The 17,424-nt window shown below is 38.8% G+C and overlaps 1 protein-coding gene across 2 annotated transcripts in view; it reads right to left on the bottom strand.

Annotated features, from left to right (window-relative positions):
* Positions 1-17,424, bottom strand: part of IFT74 (intraflagellar transport 74) — a 40,874-nt gene that overhangs the window by 6,872 nt on the left and 16,578 nt on the right. For both annotated transcript variants that reach the window (XM_033084884.2, XM_033084885.2), the window contains exons 10-16: positions 16,868-16,930; positions 16,101-16,244; positions 13,844-13,884; positions 12,566-12,645; positions 9,771-9,824; positions 5,564-5,661; positions 4,519-4,645 (exon numbers count right to left, since the gene is read on the bottom strand). In XM_033084884.2, coding sequence (XP_032940775.1) covers positions 4,519-4,645; positions 5,564-5,661; positions 9,771-9,824; positions 12,566-12,645; positions 13,844-13,884; positions 16,101-16,244; positions 16,868-16,930 — 607 coding nt within the window. The remainder of the gene's footprint in view (positions 1-4,518; positions 4,646-5,563; positions 5,662-9,770; positions 9,825-12,565; positions 12,646-13,843; positions 13,885-16,100; positions 16,245-16,867; positions 16,931-17,424) is intronic.

Genomic DNA, 17,424 nt, shown 5'->3' with positions numbered 1-17,424 from the left:
AATAGCCAAACGTGCTTTAAACATTTGTTTTGTACAGGAAAACTTTCATACGTACTTTCATATATCCACAGAAGACACCACAGCTTACAACATCAACATGGGCTACAATATACAGCGTTTACTTCCGAGACTCCATTAAAAACATAACAGAGTTACAGCAAATGAAAGGAATTAGAACTGTAGGTGGATTCCGACATAAAGAGACTGTAGAGACTGAAACTGGACACGAGACATGCGAGAGAAGAAAAAATACAGATACACCAAGTAATAAAAATATTTTGGCTCAGTCTGCAGGTAAGCTACCCAGAGTGGGGAAGGACTAGATGTTGGTTAGACTTAGTTTGGATGGTTTTGCGACTTGACCTGTCATTGCATTTCATTCACATTCCTGAACATTAAACACAAGGCTACATCTTCTTAAGTTTCAGATCTGTGTCCAACTCAAAAGAATGACACAGAAAATGCTTTTTTTTTTTCCTACACTCTAAAGTATCAGGCAACATGCACTATTGGGAGGGATGAGACTGCACAAAAAATATTTTCTTGGCAAAAGTTTGCATTTTGAGATTTGCACTGATGTGCTGAAAAAAGGAGAGAAAATTTGCTCCCCAACTTAACCAAAGCAGTATAAATCTTCAAGGCAGAAGAAAATAGATGTGTCCATATGACAGAATGGGAGTTCACCTTTCCAAAACCTTGGTATCGTTTTGTTGGTGGATTTATATGGGAAAATCTCACCTCATCAAAACACACTCAGAGTAAGATTTTGCTACCCATCTCTCTGCTTGTGTATTTATGCCATATATTTATATCTTAGAGTGAAACATTTCCTTTTATTAACATTTCTGGTTTATTACAGAGCACTTTTATGATTTCTTTAGGAGCCTCAAAATAAATAAAAAAATAGTAACCAAGATTATTGTATACCATTTGCAATTATCCTGAGTAAAGCTGTTCCATAAGGTAAGATTGAATGTGTTCTCTATGTGCATATAAATATGAAAAATGCCCATGCAAATTAAAAGAAGGATTTTAAATTAAAATATTTTTGATTGCTTCCTGCAAAGGGCTTAAGAAAACACTTCTGCTGTGTCTACAATATCTCAAAACTGCTCCAAGTTTCACAATGAAGTTTCTGATATTGGACAATGACAGATTGTAAACCGCAACTGAACAGATCACAGCTTTACTACTCTTGTTCCTACAGCACTATGGTTTAAAGACAATTGCTTAAGGACATCAATAAATAAGAGTTTTTGATCACAAACAGTAAAAAAATAATATAGTAATAAAAAATTCAGATTGGAAAGAAATAGCAGAAAACAACTACATATGTTGATGAGAATTTACTTAGATCTTATCACAGCATTTTCACCTTTTATATAGTTGTTCTAATATATCTATTTTGTTATTTTAAAATAGTTGACCAGTTGGAATTTATTTTGCACGTAGAGTAGTACCAACCTAAATGCCAAAAAGGCAAAAAAAATTATTGAACTATAGTGTCCAATACAACCACAATGTGACTGCAATATTATTCACACATTCTGAAGAAAGAAACTGGAAGGGGCAAATTTTATCCTTATCCAGCAGCAGACTCAATGAAAAAAACCTCAAAACTGAAAAAACCTCAAAATTCCTCTAGGGGAACAGACAGGAAAAGGATGCAGCCCAGTTCCTTCTGATAGGCCATGAAGTCGCAGCATCTAGCATGCAGTGTGTATGCAGTGGCAAATTCTCAGAACAAACTACAGTGACCCAGGGAAATGTTTTTGGGAAACTATGCCATCAGCACTTTTGTTTACCCTTCATGGTTTCCTTTTCTTTTTAATTTTTTTTTTAAGGTTTCTGCTGCTGGACTTTTTATATCTTTGTTACGGCACGAAAATATGAAAATACAAATTTTAATCGTAACAAAAGAATCCTGAAGATGACTGTGTTGTAATTCAAAGGTTAGAAGGAACTTCTAACAACTGAGCATTCATTGTATTTCTGAAAGGATCTTAAGTTGTTTGCTATCCTATTGTGAATTCTAGCTGTCAGATATTTACTTATGAATAATTTAAATTGTCTGCTGAAAATTATGTACTGTAACTTCCTCCTCCTCCCTTGGAGGGAAAGAAATTTTTATTTCAATAATGCCTCTATAGTACTACATGCTTCCAAAACATCATTATATTGCAAAATAGTCAGAAATTATGCTTTTATGAAAAAACAAAAAGTTATATTTGAACTTTTAATATAAGACCCAGAAATTTAAACTCCACTACAACTGCAAAATGAGTAGTTGCAGACAAGCAAACACTAGGTGTTCAAACACACAACAGAAAATCAATTTCTCTAACATTTTGTGCCAAGAAACTTATTTACTCATAACTACTTTGAAGTCACAATACCAACTCCTATTTTGAAAATTACTATGAAATACAAGACGTAACAGCCTTCTAACAAAATGATTTATCATTCTTAATTCCTGCCCCTTCCTTTCAGCCTAACAAACAAGGAAAGGTTTGCTGAACCAATAATGATATTGGCAAAGACACAGAATTGTGAGGACAATTCGACCATAAACAGTGCAAATAAAGAACTAAAAAATACTTGGTATGGGAATGAAATAAAATGATTGTCTGTTTTTTGAAATTACAGAGGATGCTAATAAGTATTTGAGTATTTTGAAATACTCAAAATACTCATGCATTTTGGGTATTTTGAAAATAAAGTCAAAATGAGTATTCGCTCTGCAAAACTGAAGCCCTGGGAACTATTCACTGTTGTTGTCAATTAATTGCCCGTGGTATGTATACCTTTGGAAAAGCATAAACTGTAAGTACAGTAATTTCACGAATACAAGCCGCACCAATTTGACTAAGATTTTGCTCCTAAACTGGAAATGCGGCTAATAATCAGGAGCGGCTAATACAACCTCAGAAGTGCCTGCCAGAGTGCTGAGCCGAGCAGCTGCAAAGTCGGCATTTTGCGATTGTTACAAATCACTACTCTGTTGCACCGCGGGTGGAGCCTGGCTCCCTGTAGGCAGCACGGGGGGCGCGGAGAGAGGCGGGAGAGATCTCTTTCCTCCTCTGCCACAGCCCAGGGGAGAGACGGGGGGGGGGGCCCGGCGCCGCCATTGCCGCGGCCCGGGGAGGAGAGGGGGGACCCGGGCCGCCCCTACCGCGGGCCGGGGAGGGGGAGGGGAAGCCCGCGCCGCCATTGCTGTGGCCCGGGGAGGGGGGGGGAAGCCCGCGCCGCCATTGCTGTGGCCCGGGGAGGGGGGGGAAGCCCGCGCCGCCATTGCTGCGGTTCGGGGAGCCGACGGGAGCCCCGCGCTGCCATTGCTGCGGCCCAAGGAGGGGGGGGGAAGCGCGCGCCGCCATTGCTGCGGCTCGGGGAGCCGACAGGAGCTCCGCGGAAGCCATTGCTGTGGCCCGGGGAGCCGACGGGAGCCCCGCGCAGCCATTGCTGCAGCCCGGGGAGGGAGGGGGAAGCCCGCGCCGCCATTGCTGCAGCTCGGGGAGCCGACGGGAGCCCCGCGCAAGCCATTGCTGTGGCCCGGGGAGCCGACGGGAGCCCCGCGCAGCCATTGCCGCGGCTCGGGGAGCCAACGGGATGTTTTGTCCCCGCCCGCCGCCGCCGCGGCAGGAGCGGGAAAGCTCCGTCCCCGCCCGCCGCCGCTGTCGTAGGAACGGGGGAAGCTCCGTCCCTGCCTGCCACTGCGGGGCAGCGCCGACCCGGGGTGATCGAGCCCAGTGGCAGCGGCGGCGGGCCCCGAGCGGCAGCACCGGGCTGGGCCACCTGGCCCCGTCAGCGGCCCCTAGCAGGCCGAGCCTGCACAGCCTTAGCTCAGCCAGTAAACCCCACCCTCCCGCAATTCTGTTACTAATTGCACGCGGGTCCTCGCTGCGAACGACAGAGCGGCTTATATTCGTGTGCGGCTTATCTATGGACAAAAACCGAAATGTTTGCCAACACCCAGAGATGCGGCTTATACTCAGTGCGGCTTGTATTCGTGAATTTACTGTAAGTGATAATAAGAACTACATTTACAAATAATACACAGTTAGATTACTGTGGAAGGCTCAGTTTCAGTTTATTAAACACTCTTTCAAGATCATGAAAGATCTTATTTTGAGGTAAGTATTAGTAAAATCAAATTCAAGCTCAATTCAACCCCTGCATTGAAATAGACTTGTTTAACATATATCTGTGCAAGGAAGGTGATCATTAAGTGATAATAGTAAGGTAAGTATAAATAAGTATGCATACTTATTATAAATACATAGTATACAATAACTACCAGATAATACATATAAATAAATATAATAAATACAAATAAATTGAGGAAAACAAGTAAGTTGTTAACCACAAGCATTTCAATTTGTGAACTTACCACTGTATTTTAATATTTGGAGATTGATTGGTATTTAATATTTGGAAATCTTCTACATGATGTCAGTGTAACAATGCAGGTAGTCTTTATTATTTTAAGGAATTAATTAGAAAATCCATCACTGATCTCACCTGTAATCAGGTTCTTAGCAGTGCTCTGTGATTTCTGCATTTCGCTTGATTTGAAAGTGAGGTCTTCCTGCATAATCTTCAGCTCTTGATTGGTAACAGATGAAATTTGTTTCATATGATTCAGATTCTGTGTGTTACCAACAATGATAAGAACATGCGGTATTTTTTAAACAACTGGTAACTGGACAAGTAAGAAACCCTCCTGTCTTATGACACTGCTATTTGAGTGATTTAAACATGAATGATTTTCTTTCCGCCAGCTTCTGATAAAAAATGTATTGACAGGCCAGCAGAGATGAAATAAAAATGCAGCAAATATAAACTGTGCTGCCATTTAAGTCTGTTTTAAAGTAAGTGACAGTGCCTAAAATATACCTTATGGTATATTTTAAGAGGTAAGAGACAATTAAAATAATCATAGAATCAAAATATTATTCAGATAAAAGTTTTCTATAACATAAAATAATTCATGGAAGCCAAAAACATTAAAAGAAGTCTTGAAAGTGGAAAAAAAAAGGCAGACTGCAAATGGGAACAGTTTCTGAACTGTTACATTATACATTTATAATATTCACATTAAATATTATGCATCAGGGTATTTCAGACATATTTCACATCAGAGGGACAACGGGGATATTTTTAGTTCAGTAATACAAGAGACAAAATACCCATGAACTGACATTTGCAAATGGATAAAAAAAATATTGCAGTAGTTTTCTTTGCAGTATTTGGAAATGTTTATCATTATTAATGTTAGTTATAGCAGAGATGAAGAGTTATAGAAACAATGAAAAGATTTCGTTGTTCTGGTCACAATATTACATACTTCAAAATTCTTCCCCCAGAAAAGCAGAGAAATTAAACAAATCCTTTTTTTTAACTACTGCTGTACATGGTCTAATGTTTAATCATTTTAAGAAACTAATATGTAGGTAAACATGAATACATAAAATCCATCATCCTTCTTAATCCAATCATTCTCCCGTTCTGTATGTCTAAAGTCCTAGCTTACCAAAGGAGGACGGAAATGCTGCTACATGCTTACCCTGCTTGAGTGTTCCAGGAGTGCAACAATGTTGGCTTCTATCTGGGCTTTTCGTTCTAATTCCTGATTCTTCACATCTTCAAAAGTCTCCAGAAAATCTAGAGATTAACAAACATGAAAAAACAAGGCTCTTACTTATACAGTTGCAATGTTGTTTCCAGTCAAAACTCTGCATTAAATTGCTAAGCAGTACAGTTTCAGATAGGTTACTTCAATTGTTTATTTAAAAGCCTTGAAACTTGTGAACTTACGGGTTGCACTGAAAATGAGAAGAATTCTTCCACTGACACATACGTGAGGCCACTACTTTCTTGTACAGTGTTTAGGTAAGAGTTGCCACCCAATGGGAAAGAAATGTTATCCACACTATTTCTGATGCTTTTCCAAATGCTTCTCCCAGCAGTTTTTAGTCTTTATTTTTCTGAAAGCTATCAAAACGGGCTGCTAAATAAAGGAAACATGTAACTGTGTTATCTCTAATGGCCTGGACCAAATGCCAAACACTGGAAAAGATGCGAGACCTGGTATCACTCTTCCCTTCTGTGTGATGTCCCTTAGCTACAGTTCTAATATATGTCCACTTTTGTAGCTGTCCAACTGAATCTGACAGTTGTAACAGTGATAGGTACTCTGTATCTGGGTTCTAGGAATACAACACTGGTGACAAAGATATTCTAAGATAAAACATGTTGGACACATCCCACAGAGGTTAGAAGCCCAGCAAGATGTCACCCAGAGCTCTAAGTCATGATCATTTCTTTCCTGCTGGGTCTTCTCCTGAAACATGGTTTATACACATAGGATCACTCAGGAACCATAAGGATTTGCACACTTTCTATTTGGATAGAAACTGGAGAAGTCGTTGTTTGGGCAAGAAGCATTTGACAATGATAGAAAAGCATTTTCACACATTTATAAATATGAACAATGAAACTAAAATCATAACATCCACAGATATGTAATTCCATAAAACGGAGACTGCAATGGTGAAATTAAGACATCAGAAATGTAGCTATCTGATTTGACTAGTGTTTTTCTCCTTTGGCACTCTGGACTTTTTATGGTTTTTTGGTCTCAAACATTTGAATTTATTTAAAAACATTAAGCAAGGTCGGTTTTTACATTCATCACACTGCTTTTTTGCAAGCAACTTTTTTTTCATCACACTGGTCTGATTTACCTTATTTCATTTGAATGCTGTGTATGTCACAGATTCAGAAAAACTCTTGAATGCAAGAAAGTGCAAAAGCTCATCCAATTAATTCACTTGCTCCAGAACTAAAAAAGCTCTGTGTCAGTAATTCAGATGTTTGTCTATATTCTTCACACACACAACTCCTGAGAGAGTCTAAAAGTCCCCTGGACAATCAATTTCAATGCTTGGTAGGTTTTACTGTCAGGAAGTTTTTACTAATATCCAAACTGAAATCTTTCTGCAGCTAGTGGTATATAACTCCTCTTCTATTCTCCACATATACGCAAAAACAAATTATTCCATTATTATTTGAAACAGCCTTTTTACACATTTGACAACTGTCATAAACTTCCTAAATTAAAAGACTCATTCTTTTATATCTCCTTCCAGGTCATGCTTTCTGCATACTCCCATCAGTTTTCTTCAGGACTGAAGCCCCTGTTTTTATGTGCAGAACTAGAGACAATTCTCTCAACTGAAAAATTTGGTGCATAGAGGAAAAGATTACTTCAGATGTCTAACAAATTACATTCCAATGAAATCGGAACACCTACTGTTATGGTGTTTTCCTTGTTAGTCTGATGCTGCTCAGCCATGTTCACTTTGTCTTTCACTCTCTGAGCCATACCACAGTCATAACTAATGAACTGCTCCCTACTCTTCATTTTTGCTGTTGATTACGCTAGTCAAGTGTAAAGACTTACAGTTAGTCCTTTCCAAACCATTTTGTAATTAATTTATAACATAACAGAAGTATACTAAATTCTAACCACGTCCTCCAACCTTTCAGCTTTTCTGATGGTTCGCTTCCTGTGGCTGTTCTGTCAGATGTTCTCTCCCATCATCCAACTGATTAAGAAAATACTGACTGATCTGAACACGCAACACCTTGCAAAACTCCACACAATATTTTCTTTCATTTTGGCATTTAATCTTCCATAACCGACTTTTTAACTAAATGCTCAATATAGGTTAATAATGATAATATTGCCTAGCTTTATTCTAAAAACACCGTAAGACAGCAGAAGTTGTACTGAAGTTAAAGTACCCACTATCTGCTACAACTTCCTTTTTCTGCAGTATTTTTCTGACACAAAAAAGGAAAAAAAGTTTACAGTAATTTCACGACTATAAGGTGCACCAGATTATAAAGTGCACCTCCTGGAGGTGGCAAATTTCGCAACTTTGTACATTATATAAGGCGCACCGGACTATAAGGCGCACTATTTTTTTGCAGCAAGGAGCTGTGCTGTGTGCAACAAAGTAGCGAATTACTGGTAGGTGCTCAATTTGCAAACATTTTTCACAGATTGGCGTAGCCCTGTGCCATGGGCCTCAGCACTCCTGCCCGCCTCCAGCGCCAGCTGGCGAGCTGCGGCTCGGGGCGGCCGCAGCTCGCAGCGGTTCAGGGCCAGTGGCTTCCTCCTTCCCTGCATGGCTTGTTCCGGGCTGGGGCCAGTGGTGGTTCACTCCCTCCATCCCTGTGCGGTTCGTGCCGGGGCAGGCTTCTTCTTCCCTCCAAGGCGAGGCTGGCCGGCACCACCCGGCTTCTTCCTCCCCCTGCACCTGGGCTGGGGCCGGCGGCGGCTTCTTCTTCCCCCCGTGCCTGGGCCGGCAGCAGCTCCCTCCCTCCCTGCGTGGCAGCCAGGACCGGGGCCGGTGCTGGCTCCCTCATTCCCCACGCAGCTGCTGAGGCTGAGGTTGGCGGCAGCTCCCTCTCTCCCTGCGCAGCTCCTGCCAGTTGCAGCCACCCGCTCCCGATCCTCCTCGCGACTCGGCACTCTCGCAGCACCGCCCCCCCATTGCGGCTCACACTTCCGGTTTGGCAAATTTCACAACTTTGTCCATTATATAAGGCGCACCAGACTATAAGGCGCACTTCCGGGTTCGGGTCAAAATTTTAGACAAAAGGTTGCACCTTATAGTCATCAAATTACTCTACTTGTCAAATCAATACTAGTGTTATTCATATTCCCATGCCTGCAACACTTACATATTGTTTGCTTGCACAGTTTCCCCAAATTATTTCTGGAAAGATACTAATCAGACTGGCCTGTATTTCCCTGTCCCCTCTTCTTCTACATAGGCACCATATTTGCTCTTTTCCCATCCTTAAGACTGCTGGCATGTTCCCCCAAACCTCTCAGGTCTCAGCTCCCCCAAATCACTAACTGGTCTGGAACTGTATCAATAGTCTTTAACAAAGAGTAGAAGCAGAACCAAAACTCAAAAAGTCAACCCCTGTAGACACCATTTGTACTAATGCTGAAAATCCAGATCAAGTGAGCTTTTGTCTTTTGGTTCTCAGGAAACTTGGTAATTTGAAAACACAGAAACTCCTTGCATTTTGTCTCACCTTCTTTTATTATGAGCTGAGACCTTTCTTTTAGTATTATGCTATTCATAAGTTATATAGAATATTTTTAGAGAACACTTATAAAACAGGTATTATATCCCTTGAACCTCAATAGCATGCTTACTGACCATTTTCCCTTTTGCTGAGTAATAGACCCACATTTTTTTAAACTCCTACAGTACACAAGGAATAACGTATAGTTAAACCCAGTTGTTTTCATCCTGTTAGATGCTACTGAAGTCTCTACAACATTAAAACTTTTTGACATGTAACAAAGCTTTAGCAACACTCATCTTGAGTAAATAACAGATATGAGAAGACTTAAAGAATTACATTCTAGCTACAGTCTTCCATTTTGAAGTTCTGCTTTTAATCACTCAATCAATTAATTACAGCTTTGCTTTCATAAATGAAGCTGTTCCTAAGACACTTAATGGTTGATGAAAAGCCCTGAAAAACACTCAAAATATTTGTGACTCTCCTGTAAGATATCCATTATCTTGTCCACAGAACAAGACCGCTGAACTTTATGCAAAGATCAGCACATCAATTATTTGAAGCTATAAATTAATTGTTGTAACAATAAAACAAAACCTGTATTTTAGTGAAAGTAGGCCTATTATAAATACTAGGCTAAATAATATTAGACAACTTACTGTCCATGCCTTCTTCCTTCTTCTTCAACTCCTTGTATTTCCAATTTTCTTCTCCTACAAGAGATATAACATTGATATAACTTTACATTGTCTCAGGCCTAGATTCCTCCAGGAAGGCAAACTGTCTGTTTCAAAAATAAAATTTCTATATGCCTATGAACTACAGGATTCATCCTACTTCATCTAATGTAGTCATTCCAAGAATGGAATATATGTTTTTATATTAAAAAAGAAAATAGGTCTAAAAAAATCTGCCTCAGTACAATTTTGATAGCCTTCTGGGCTTCTAAACAGGAGTGGGATAAATACTTCGACTGGACAAAGGAAGTTCACAGGGATTTTCTGAAGTCATATGAATTTCAATAATAGTGAACAAATGCTTTTGTGTATTTGGGTACCATGATTAAGCAAAACTTTCTGCAGCCCTTAATACATGTTTATTAATATATGAGCCACTTCAACTGCACTTTCACCTATTAGAATGGACTGTCACAAGGACTGTCATAAGTTTGCAAGAAACTGATAATCTCAGGGAAATAAACAGGAGAACTGTACAAGCAATGGTCTAGGAAAATGAGATGCACAGTAAGCTTTTCACAATAAGGTATGAAAGAACATTTACATACACCTTCAATATAGTGGTATTAAAAGTAAGGAAAAACATACATATTCACCCTATTTTTAATTTCAACTACTGATTATAAATAACTTATAATTTATATGTATTAGCAAAGTGGGAAGCTTGTTGTCACAAGAAGCTGAGACAATAGCTAGAAATAGCTATTGCAATAGCTAGAAATAATTTTACGTTTCAAACATGTAAATTTTTTATTGAGTCTGTTTTATTTTTAACATAAGTTTTTCATTTTAAAAGATACAAAGTAAAAGAATCAAATAGGTACAGATGAAACTGAGCAAGTAAATTTCTCTATAACTTTTCATTTGTGCACCCTTATGCTTTCCTTTTTATCTGGTATATACAAACAATAAGAACACCTGAGGGGCCCTAAGGGACTTTGATTCTGCTTCAGCTTCCTTGCAGCTGTGGCTTTGTTCCTTGCTGGACTCTCTCTCTCATTTTGCAAGACAAGGCTCCAATAGTTAATAGCTTAGCCTGTTCTACTCTTAAAAATTCTAGTAATGGTGAGTCATAAAACAGAGTTACCGATCTGTCCAGTATGTATAGAAAAAGCTATTTGAAGACCACACAAATTTCTTTTTTCCTTTTTTTTTTCCCCAGCTATTTCACTTGATAGTCACCGGGGAGGAAGAGTGCACAGGAATTTCAAGGACACACTAAGATGCTGATTTAGAGCAGAAGTATAAATGGCCCTCTGTGATTTTCTCTCCACTCCCTAGAGAAGGCAGCATTGGGAGTTTATATTTATGTGTCTTAAAGCCACTCTTTATGAATATTTTTATTCCCTCTGTGTTACACAAGGAGGTATAATTCCCTCTGCATTATACCACAAAGTAACTTGATTTTGAATATTCTGACTGGTACTGACATGCTGACAAAAAGCATGTGCTTTCTCCTACATATGCTTCAAATTCCCTTTTTCAACAGACTTCTTTTTCTAAAACAGTGAAAGACACAGTCCAGCAAATGATAGTGTGTGTACACTGAACTACAAAATGTAAAAAGCAACTCGCTTCTTACCTTCTGTAATTCTCCAAAGTTAAAATAAAAAATAGTTGCAAGCCAAACAAAAAGGAAAAATTAAAGAACAATGAAGTTTGCAATAATATTATCTGGAAACACAAATGTAATAAAGCAGTCTTAATAAATTATTTGAAAAAAAAAAATATCTGTAGAAATATTAACTATTTTATCATGCAAGAGATGATAAACAGACGCAAGTAGAAATACAAAATATTTTGTCATGCAAAAGATGATAATGTCTGAAACATTTGCTTAGAGGCAGATTTTTAGATATTTATTCATTTGGAAGAAACAGCTAGATTTTACACTGATTGCACAAGAACAGACAAAGTAAGAAGAACCTCAATCCCTTAATCCTACAGAAATAAATAACTTAAAAAGACTTCCGGAATGCAGACATATATATTTATGTAACTCCTATCGGAACAAGGTCTCTTATAATCAAAAAAAGGTTTTCCATTGCATGAATCTTCATTTTATGAGAAACTTTTATTACGGGTCCATGCTCAAACTAAAGTTACTTCCTCCAGAACCATAGCTTCAAGTAGGACAAATTCCAAACTAACCTAGGCTAGGCACTAGCAGCAGGTATTTGCTAGAGGTCAGTATAAGCTAAGGCCATTACTGGGAAGTTTACAAACTCTTCTCACAAAAAGATCAACCCAAGAAGTATCAAAGACAGATAAAAATAATACTGAATTCAGTCTGCTTTACACATTAAATATTCTCAATTTCACGTTCACTGACAGTGTAACAGATAATGTAAAAAGTAAAATCAATGAAAGCATTTCTAAATATGAGGCTGTTCTGCAGTGCTTCCAGTAAGATAAACTTCTATTCCTCAAATAATATTAAAACTAAAATTGGATGGAAAACCAGACAGCTGTCCTATTGTTTTATATAGTAATTCTCAATATGAACTTGTTGAATGTATACCCACCACTAAAGGTGGGTACTCCCCATTTATTATGTCTGAAAAGAAAAAGTGGTACCTGTAGGTACAGAACTTCTCATGCTGATGAATACTAGATGTTTGCATAAGCCTAAAACTTTTAAGCAACTCATAGGTATAACAGTTCGTTATAGACCAAACATAGTTCTGCATAGTCTCATGCAACTCTAATCACATTACCTCGATTGTTCTCCAGATCCATATCAAGTCGTTGAATGACCTTTTTAAAATAATCTGTTTTTTCTTTTACTTCTGCCAACCTAACAAATAGATAATGAGAGTCAAGTTTAAAACTGTGTTGCAAAATACTTACTTTATTTTAAACAAAACAGTAGAGAGAAGTCAAGTATAAAACTAGAAAATAGAAATTTATCAAAACCAAAAGAATATCAGGACGATTCTTGTCATTATAAAAGTTATATGTAAATCATCTGTCACTTTATTCCTCTGTTTATTAAATATAATTTCTGTAGATTTTTTTCATTAAAAAACATTATTTGTTGAGTCATCAGTAATTCTTAACTTACTCAACTAGTCCCTCTGCTGGTTGTTATTCAGCTTTGGAGAGGTACAACATAATTGTTAAACTTCAATAAGTGTATTCCTTAAACTGTTTCCAGTAAAATCCAGTAAGAAATTTCCAAATAAAATACTCTGCTACAGAATCAATCAAAGTGTGAAATGAAACTACCTTTAACACATTTCTACATAAAATTTCAAATATAATTCTTTGCTATTGTTATTTATTAAAAGTTCTTTAAAGCAACTTACTATCCAGTTAAAATACATTAAAAATTAACCAATAATTATAGTTGGAATTATTGCTTAAATAATTTAAACTTGTTTCTCAGAGATTTTATGTATTATCCCAATGTTTCTTTCAAGAAAGAGAAATCAAAAGGCTCAAATCCAGAAGATATTATACTGTTTTATCTACCCCTCACTAGATTACTGTTTATTATAAAATTTACTTGACTTTCTGGCCAGTCTTCAGAAATGCCTAGTGCCCAAGAATCAAAAAACAATGCCCTTCTACTCTTTAAAATGCAACTTCTGTAACTCTTAGGTTTTAAGAACACATAAGCAAACTTAAAAATGTGACTGAAGTGTAATGTAGGTTCAATTTCATAGCTGTCACAGAGGAGCAGCTCTTACAAAGCAATGTCCTCTTCAGCCTTAAACAAGTTTAAGTCAGTGCTATTACCAATTTATATTCTCAAGGTGTGTTCATAAGGGATGGAAGTATCTTATTATGCAGACCTAAATGTCATAACACTATAAAACTTGTTTACCTGAAACAGAACATACTTTATTATCTGTAGAAAGTTAAGACTAGTACAGGTTTGAAGATGTGGTGATGCTCTAAAAGTCTGTAGAAATAGACTTGTGAAGGAATGCAACTATGTCTCTTTAGGGTGTACATGTAATTTATAACAAGAGTATAATGGGGTTACTCACTGTCTGTCCATGCTTGCAATTTTTTGATTGTCGTCTTTAACCTATAAAAAAGTTCAACAACTTTAACATACAAAATTAAATCTACAAATGATAAAAGGAAAATTTAAAAAAAATCGGAAAGTAAAATACAAGCAATAGAAACTTAGCATTTGAAGCCACAAATTTGTGACACAGTCCAACAAGAAAGTGATATGATTTAAGCATCCTGTCTTCCAAATATTTAAAAATCATGCTTTAAAAAAATCAAACACACTTAACATTGGTCATTCAGATCAATAATCTATAAAGTATAAATGGCTAGTTACAGTGTAGGTCATTGGAAACTGATACAATTATTCCCAGACTAGTATACCCATTCAGTACCCCACAAGCATACTCTCTGGAGTTACAGTAATTTCATGAATACAAGCCGCAGCAATTTGACAAAAATTTTGGTGGAAACCCAGAAATGCGGCTAATACTCAGGGGCGGCTAATATGTGAATAATTTTCTGACATTTACAACCCCAGACGTGCCAGCCAGGGCGCCAAGCCAAGCACCTGCCAGTAAAAGCCGGCATTTCGCGATTGTTACAGTGTTACTCTGTTGCCCTGGCTCCCTGCAGGCAGCACGGGGGGCGGGGAGAGAGGCAGGAGGGCTCTCTTCTTCCCTCCTCTGCCGCAGTCCAGGGGAGAGATGGGGGGGCTCCGCGCCGCCATTGCCGTGGCCCAGGGAGGAGAGGGGGGGCTCTGCCCCCGCCCTCCGCCGCCGTGGCGGGAGCAGGGGGTGCTCTGTGCCCGGCCGGCGCCGCGGCGCAAGTGGGATGCTCTCTCCGTGCCCGGTCGGTGCCGCGGCGCGAGCGGGGCGCTCTCTCCATGCCTGGTTGGCGCTGCGGCGGGAGCGGGGCCGGGGCGAGCGAACCCAGAGGCGGCAGCCAGCCCCGAGTGGCAGCGCTGGGCTGGGCCACCTGGTCCCGTCAGCAGCCCCTAGCAGGCCGAGCCTGCACAGCCTTAGTTGAGCCAGTAAACCCCTCGCCATGCCGCAGTTCTGTTAGTATTTGGCAACTCTGTTGCACGCGGGTCCTCGCTGCGAACCACAGAGCGGCTTATATTCAGGTGCGGCTTATTTATGGACAAAAAACGAAATATTTGCCAATACCCAGAGATGCGGCTTATACTCAGTGCGGCTTGTATTCGTGAATTTACTGTAGTTTACAATTGCTGTTCAACTGGATCAGTTTTTCCAACCAACACATCTCATGAAAAGGAGCAAGTAAACCAGCTGGAAACCTCACCGTGCCAATTTTGTTTTCTTAAAATAATAGAACACTTTGGGTTAAAAGGGACTTTAAGATCATCTGTTTCCAGCTCATCCTTCCCCCTACTCCCCAGCCCTGCCATGGGGAGGGATGCCATCCACTCAATCAGGTTGCTCAGGGCTCTCATCAAACCTGGCCTCGAACACTTCCAGAGATGGGACATTGTGGTGGTTTGTAAAGATTTTTTAATTTTTTTTTTTTTTTTAAGAAAGGTGTTGGGCGAGGAGAAGTGTTCTGAAAGCGTTATTCTAAATTTTGTTCTTTTTTCTTATAGTTTCAGGCAATAAAGGTTTTGTTTGTACCATTTAAAGTTAAGTCTGTTTTACCTTTCTCCTATCTCACAGCAAAAAAATAAGTAAATAATTCTAGTAAGTACATAAGCAATTTAGCTAACGCTTAAACCCTCAACATCAATTAGTACGTCAGCCAAGAAATTTCAGATTAACAAACCAAAACCACTGCAGACATCCACATGTTCCAGTACTTCACCACCCTCACAGTAGACAATTTCTTCCTAACATCTAGTCTAAATCTCCTGTCTTTTTATTTTAAACAGTTTCCCCCACCCTATCATTTTCTGCCTATGTAAAAAAGTCACTTGCCTTCTTTTCTATAAGCCCTCTTTAGGTACTGGACTTTGCTATAGGGTCTCTCCAGAGGTTTCTCTCCTTCAGGATGAACAGCCCCAATTCTCTCACCCTGTCTTCATAGAAGAGGTGCTCCAGCCCTGGGATTATCTTCACAGCCCTCCTCTGAACTCACTACAACAGGTCTCCAGGTTTTGGCTGAACCTGAAATATCCCAACCTTCCAACTCATTAACTATTTTTGATGTCAGATTATTTGCACTGCCTAGAGCACAAATAAAGGCAAAGTTCATACTTAAGTATTTTCAAGTATTATCACCCCTAATAATACTGACTTCGAGAATCTTTTACATAACAACATTTTCTATTCTTGCCTGCTTTAGTAATCTCTCTCTTTCCTCCTCTGGAGACTCCATGTTCTTATCCTCAGCAATCATTCGATCTCGACGTTCCTTGAGCTCATGGACCTCCTCATACAACTGCACAGCTCTCTGTTTCATCCCAGAGTGTGCTATTTCCTGTTGGGAAAAGCAAACACCTACTAGCTATTTTCAGATGGGAAGAGAGCACTGTGACAATCATGCTTTAGTTAAGCAACACCTACCTATACAAGTGAAGCTTATTTCTTACAAAAACGCAGAGACAGTAAACAGTGCTTTATAAAGTACTTTATAAAAAGTAAAATTTATAATCCATACTGTCAATATTGCAGTTTCTGGAGTAGAATATTCCAATCAGTTACTTCTTGATTTACAAGTTGTTCCTTGGGCCAACTTTCTAGCAGATTTATTACTTCACAGTTTCTAGAGGATTTCAAACTACAACATTCAAAAGGACTGAAAAATATCTAGCAGTATTTGAAAATTATACTTTCTGACTGTATGCTTCAGCTCATAGATCCTTTTATTCATGAAAGGCCCAATATGAAAATGTTCTTCTCAATAAGACATTTTTACCCAAAACTTATTAGAAATTATTATTGGAAACCAGAGAGGCAGGTTTGCTTTCCCATACTAGAAGCATGATCCTAGAGTATCTAAAAATTTAAACAAAAGAAATTACAGGTATTTTTTCACTGTATAATTCTTTACAATAGCATTCAGGGAAGGTTAGTACAGAGACCACTTGTTGTCATACATACAGCTCTTAGACTCTCTTCCTTTACATTTAGTGCTTCCAATTCCTGCTGTTGCACAACCAATTCCTAAAGAGGAAGCAAAACACAAAATTCAGATAAAAATTACTATTTGATTAACTACCTTTTTTGCTCTAAACCTTAGTATGTATCAAATGCTGTAAACCCTCCCATTGCTGCTCTTAAAAATTTGAATGGCAAGATTCTGTCCAGTTCCTTCACATAACTCAGATGTAGTAAACATTTGCTTTCAGCATCCAACTTTTCCAATATTCATATCATTATTATTTGCAGTACGGCTACTCCCAAAAAATTGTTTGACCTTTTCTACCATTTTTTTCTTAAAATCAGTACTGTGGGTGGAACTTGCTATCTGTACTTCAGAAGGTTAGAATGAAATTTTAAAATCTGAACCAGCCACGACAGTTTCTTCAAAGTCCAGAAACATACCAGGTAAGCTCAGACTACTGATTCAGCTCATTCTAAGACAGATGGCAAACACTGACCTCATTTCTCTACAGACTATGCATAGAAACTTTTAAGACTGTATAACTTGAACAAGA

The sequence above is a fragment of the Catharus ustulatus genome, chromosome Z (genome assembly GCF_009819885.2).
Source record: "Catharus ustulatus isolate bCatUst1 chromosome Z, bCatUst1.pri.v2, whole genome shotgun sequence".
Classification (NCBI taxonomy): domain Eukaryota; kingdom Metazoa; phylum Chordata; class Aves; order Passeriformes; family Turdidae; genus Catharus; species Catharus ustulatus.
The sequence above is the reverse complement of the archived record's forward strand: the minus strand, read 5'-3'. Positions and strand labels throughout refer to the sequence as shown.